Genomic DNA, 6,000 nt, shown 5'->3' with positions numbered 1-6,000 from the left:
GAGCTTTGTTCTCATCTACAAATCTTTTTCTTATATTCTTGAAAGGCAGCATGTGTCTTTTCTCCCTTCCCTATTCAAGTCAAAGGCTAAGTAGTCCCTGCTGCACCATTCCAACAGGATTGCCAAGCTGGTCTTAAAAAACTCCTCTAACAGCTGCAATGTTATAGCGGTCCCTGAAGACTCTCACACCACTTAGCAAGGCATTTGCACCCAATTCTCTCCCCCTCTCCCCTCCTGCAGCATGTACAAAATTACCTCCCCCAAAGATATACAGGGAATAGGATTTTGCACTACTTCTGAGTGCTCGGTCAGAGAAGTGTATTTTTAATACCAAGAAATAAAGTTGCTAGGTTGGACATCTGAATAAGCCCCCCAAAAAGTCAGAATAACACACAGAGCAGGATTCAGATAATGAGTTCCACTAATGGAAGCCCAAACAAGGGTTCCCCCTAGCACAGCAAGGCTTCCCCCCAAAATAAATTGACTCAGTGTGTGTGTGTGCACATGCGCCAGGGGAACCCACAGAACAATGTGTGGGTGTAGGAGAGAGCAGACTACAAGTGCTTCTGGGGTGAGGTGGAGTGGAATGAGGAGAGTAGCTTCTCCAGGGCATCATCATCCTACATGGAGAAGCAGCTGTTTACAAGGGTGGAGTCTTGGTTTTCTCTGGGAGACATCCTATTATTTCTTACTGTGCTCTTTAAAACAACTTTAAGGGATGGAACAGGTCCAAGTCCAACTACCAAAAGGTAAATAAAACACAGGCAGCAATATACGTCATGCAGGCTTCAAAACAAGCATCCTTCCAATTGCCTTTGTGTGGCAGATTCAGCTCAATGCAGGCACTCCCGGGGTCAATTGCACTAAAATGTCGGCAGCAAGGCTGCAGCTAAGGAATGGATGGGCAAGTAACTTTGCTCTCAGTATTTTAGGAGCAAACTTGGACCCTTAACACCATCACAGCTAGAGTGCTCCCAGACACCCTGTATGGAACCAGTTTCATGATGTATGAAAATGCACATCAGTTACTACAGTGGCTTGCTGAATCCCTGTTTAGACCTGTATGGCCCAGCTAATTGTCTTGTGCATCCTGACAGGGGATGAACAAGTTGGCCTTTTTCCCCTCATTGTTTGCGCCTTGCCTCCCATGGGGGGAAGCCATCCCATTTCCCAGCCCCCAATCAGCCGGCAGGATGGTGTGTTTGTTCCTGCTTGTTGCTTCTCAGAAACATAGCCACAATAAGTCCTACCAGATGCTCCTTCCAGCAGTGGGGACAGAAAGCGCAAGGTCCACCTTGTTGACTAAGGGTGGCCTGGTACAGTGGTTGCAGCAAGAAGACTGGAAGACAAGACTGCCATAAGCATCACTGCGGCCCCTCAAAGGGTGGGCATCTGACACATCCCTGCTAACTTGATTCTAAGGTGGGGGGAGAATTGGTATGTACCTGGGAAGGGGGGAGCAACTCCTTCCAATACCACATGACCAGAGCATTCAAGGGCCTACACGGCTTACTAGGAGCTGTAGAATCTCAGAGTGCCCATTAAAATGAAATTGCTGGCTGCGCACAGTGCAGCATCTGGTTCCACTTCACATGCAGGGCCATTTCCAACTCAGTCCTCACCAACCCGTTTAATATTTGGACTGCTCCAAGCAGGGAGATTTAGAAATATTTGAGCCAAGGAAACACAAATATCACAGGGCAGAAATCGAACAACTACTTTGAGGTTATTTGCTCTCACTCCAGAGGCAGACCCCTAGCAAACAAGACACATTATTTTTATATGCTCAAGCATAGAGACCCCCCAGGAAAAAGTTGCACCTGGCCATGAAGTGAGGGTACTGCAGTTGTTTTACTGGGTATTTCTCTGGGTAGTTTCCTTTTTCCCAATGTGCCATCTGCAACCTCTCTTTTGAGGTAATTGCTACACGCACTTGCTCACGTCTCCCTTAGCAGCAACCAGAGAACCGTCTTGCTTACCCAGATTTGCAACACCACTCTAACCGGCTGGGTCCCAACTCCCGCATCCTACCATTTCCTCCACAGAGGAAGCTTTAATTTTTGTCTGTGTCGGCCAAGAGATGGGATAAGCCGGAGCTCCACTGGTGGGCACTCTGCACCTCCCCTCCCCACAGCACACCCCTTAAGCACACATGCAGGCAAAAAGCAATTTAGTAATGTCAATATATTTTTATCTTAAAGATGCTTTACACATAGAATACAAAAATATGCCCAAGGAGAATGTGGTGCCTGGTCTACCCACAAGGCTTCCGGTGCCAGGGCACAGGAAGGAAGCAAGCCTTGGCAGAAACCTCACCCACTCTGAGCATGAGGTGTGGGTCCCGAGGGCAACTAGGCTCCACATCCTACCTGGGATTAGTGTCTTAAAGAGATACAGTAGGTGGATTGGGGCTGTGAGGTGTAATTGAAGAGGGAGGGGGCCTTCATGGCTCCTAGGGTGACCAGACAGTGCCTGAACTACGGTATTGGGATACAGTACAGGGAAGAGGCCCAACATTTGGGTGTGTGTGTGCGCACGTGTAGTGTCAGTGAGAGAATATCAATAATTTAACAGAGGCAGCTTTTCAGGCATTATTAACTGGGCCACCCTGGGAGGTAGGTCAGTATGACAAAGTTGGACAGATTAGTCAAAGACAGATCTTGACAAGGACATGCCCAAACCCAGACTGCAAGGAGAACCTGCTGCTGTCGCTGCTTGTGGTTTTGCTGCCCTCTGGGAACGTCCCCAGTGCCAAGCAGCAGCACCCTGAGCAGAGGAGTTCCCCAGAACCAGTCCAGTAAGGGAATATTCCCAGCAGTAATTGGGATGGGAGAATGCCACTGGTGTGACAGGCTCAGCAATGGCTCATTGCCAGTGAGACATGGGGGATGACAACCTTTGTACTATCCACACAGTGTGAGTGACTGGGGGCAAGAAGCTCAGCTGCAGATGGGGGGTGGCCTTGAAACTACACTTCGCTCTGGGGAAGTGGTTGGGGGCAGGACAAGCCAGATCCATTCAGGGGGAGAGGGAGTGGCTGGCTATACAGCCTTGTGTCTCTGCTGCCAGCTGTTCTCAGCCATGCCCAACCAAAGGAAGCTTGAGACTGCCGCTCAAAATGGATTCAAGTTCAACAGCTGACGATGGGGCGGGAAGCAGAGGCAGGCTTTGTTAGGCAGGGTAGGACCAGCAGCTGAAACTCAGCTGGAAGGGCTGCCTAGCCACATGGAAGGAAAGGATCTCTTTAGGAAACAAGATTGGGGTCGGGGACTTTATTTCCTCCACCAGTTTTTTTTTTACCTTGTAATCTGATGCTCTCTGATTTCTGAGTGCCTCTCTTGCATTTACTACCCAAAGCCAAGCTACGAGGATCAAGAAAGAGAGAGCAGCTATGAAATGAGGTCCATCTGTGGCAAGAGAAACAGCTTCCCAGTGCATATCGTACCAAAATGGATTGGAGCTGGACCAGCAGAGGATGTTCATGCTGGAAAAGAGGGATGAGTGTGTGTACCCTCTTAGCCTATCCAGAGCAGATATGCACAGTGAGGAGCTTTTGCCGCACCTGCCCACCCACCCAAATTGTTGTGTCAGGGCTGTCCAAACCCATCCGAGCTCACCCCAGCCTCATCCGTCACCCGAGAGTGCCTGTGAGATTCCCCCCAGACTAACTGCCTATCAGGATGCCTGCATATCCTCATTCAAGGATAGGCTTGGAAACCAGCAAGGAGCAGCTGCATCTCCCTGAGAACAGCAAACTGTATGAGCAGAGTGGCAGAAGCCAAGAACTGGCAGCAAGGGACTCCTAGCAGACTGTGTTCAGGTCTGAGGGAGCCTCATGCACAAAGAGGTGGTCAGCAGCAGTGATTCTGGCCCCCATTCACATTACACTCCAGTCATTAATGCAGGTGACTTATTGCTCGAGGGCCTCTCCAGCCCCTAGGGAAAGGAGGCAGGTGTGGCCCAGCATCGAAGTGAGGGCACAGTGGTGTGCCAGGCCCACCAGTGGCCTGCCTAGTAGTCCTGCCTGCAGGGTCCAGCAGAGGGCGCAGAGTCCTAGTAGCGCCCAACCTTGGCATCGCCAATCGCTCCCCAGACGTCGAAGACAAACTCGTCGGGGAAGGCGAAGTCCCCCAGCTGCTCGTCCAGGGACTCAGCAAATTCGTCAGGATTCCGTTTGTCCTTTCCCAGCTCCACCATGGTAGCAGCTGTGTGGGGGAAAGGAAAGAAAGCCAGAGGTGAGCATCTGCTCCACACCCCAAACAGCTCACAAGCCAACACAACAACTGAGACAGAGTCACAGGGAGAGCTTCACATTGGCTCCCATTCCAGCATTGGAAAGGTGTGCAAATCAAGGGGAGATGCCAGCAGTCTCTTAACTAGCTTGCTTTGGGTGGTTTATTTCCAGATTAAAAAAGGAAAGGTAGCGGCAACTCACCTAGCTCTGTGTCACGGATGCCCATGTAACTCTCCAAAAGATCATCAACCTTCTCGATGGCCTTTTCCTCAAATGCAGATGGCTGTGAAGAGGACGAACACAACGACTGAAGCAGCAACAATGTCTGTTTTCCTCTCTATTAACTTGGGGGTGCCAGCTGTGACCTGGCTACGGCTACTAGCCGACAGGGCCAATGGTTCTAATGCAGAAGAAAATGGCTGCAATGTTGAAGAATTTTGGTAGAGATTGGAGGGCGGGATAATCTAGAGCTGGTTATCTGGGGACCATGTGTGGCTCTGTGTCTTTAGAAGACGCATGAAGGCTGTGAGGAAGAGTACCAACCCAGGGCTGCGTGTATCAGCTGGACTATCCCTCTTGCCACCAATACCATCATAACATCCCTTTACTTCTCTGGTCTGCACAATAACTTGAAGGAGAAGCAGGGAGGAGGATATGAGAGAAACAGCAGGAGAGATGCCTGCTCCTCCCCCCCCCCTCCTCTAAAACCACACCACAAGGAAGAGCTCAGGGGAAGGGGGGGAAATATGCTGCTGGGCATCCCTCTCACCAGAGGGGAATGGATTTGTGGACACCTGCTCTAAACCACTCTTGGAAAAAAGTGGAGCAGAGCAGAGCTGCTGATCCTACTGCTCTACATTTCTGGGCTTGCTGAACACACACCTGTTCCTCCACAGTGGCTGGTCCTTTGGCCCGAAGTCGTAGGGTGCCTCTTCCTGTGCCAAGCTGTGCACTCCCGCTGTGTTTGCCTCCTGCAGACCGCTGACTGATCATATCTGGAACAGAGCAAGAGAAAAGCCTGGTGAGCTTTTTTGCAGAGTCTGCACGCTGGTGGTCCCAGCTTAGAAACAAGCCCAACAGAATGTTTTCCACATTATGTTTTCAATATGATGTGCGGGGCAACATGCACAAACCAAAGAAAGAAAGAAAGAAAGGGCAGAGATTAAGAGAGGCATTCAAGAAATGGTGTAGGCAATAGCAATGGTAAGGACAATCTTTCCACAGTGGAAGCTAATAGGGGAGTGATGACAAGGAAACCACTGTGAAGCAAGCTTAGGAAATGCCATTCTATGTAGCTGAAGACATATATATATATATATATATATATATATATATATATATATCCCAAAACACATCAGGCCCATTTCCTTCTCATATCCCAACGCTCAAATAAAACAAAAAAGACATCTTCTCAGCAGCAGCTCCCATGCCTGCAGATGTCATATTTCCATAGCCCTTGCCAGAACTGCACCTTCTGAGTCTACGTGCGTCTCGAGGCACTGTTAATTTCAGCCGAAGAATCAATTAAAGTCCCTTGGGAGAGGGAATTAGTCCTGTTAGATCCATGGCCTGCCAAAGGGTCAACGCCTCCGCAGCATCAAGTTCCCAGATAGAGGAAAGGGGAAGTGGAGGGGGGTAAAGTCTAGTAATGCAGGACAGTCTGATTTAGACATTCTTTCTAAAGGCAAGAATAGAAAGAGTGATGTTGGAAGAAGCCAGCTGTGTCAACACCAAGGGGGAGATGCGTGGCAAGAACAGGAGCAGGG

At 49.7% G+C, this 6,000-nt stretch overlaps 1 protein-coding gene across 3 annotated transcripts in view; it reads right to left on the bottom strand.

The window, feature by feature from the left end:
- Positions 1-2,169: 2,169 nt before the first annotated feature.
- The window catches only part of GIPC1 (GIPC PDZ domain containing family member 1), a 28,601-nt gene continuing 24,770 nt past the window's right edge, over positions 2,170-6,000 (bottom strand). For all 3 annotated transcript variants that reach the window (XM_081900074.1, XM_081900073.1, XM_081900072.1), the window contains 3 exons: positions 5,117-5,229; positions 4,436-4,517; positions 2,170-4,205 (listed from right to left, as the gene is read on the bottom strand). In XM_081900074.1, the coding sequence (XP_081756200.1) occupies positions 4,054-4,205; positions 4,436-4,517; positions 5,117-5,229 (347 nt within the window). In that variant the 3' untranslated portion in view covers positions 2,170-4,053. The remainder of the gene's footprint in view (positions 4,206-4,435; positions 4,518-5,116; positions 5,230-6,000) is intronic.

This window comes from Podarcis melisellensis (assembly GCF_964234715.1).
Source record: "Podarcis melisellensis genome assembly, chromosome: 2".
Lineage (NCBI taxonomy): Eukaryota > Metazoa > Chordata > Lepidosauria > Squamata > Lacertidae > Podarcis > Podarcis melisellensis.
The sequence above is the reverse complement of the archived record's forward strand: the minus strand, read 5'-3'. Positions and strand labels throughout refer to the sequence as shown.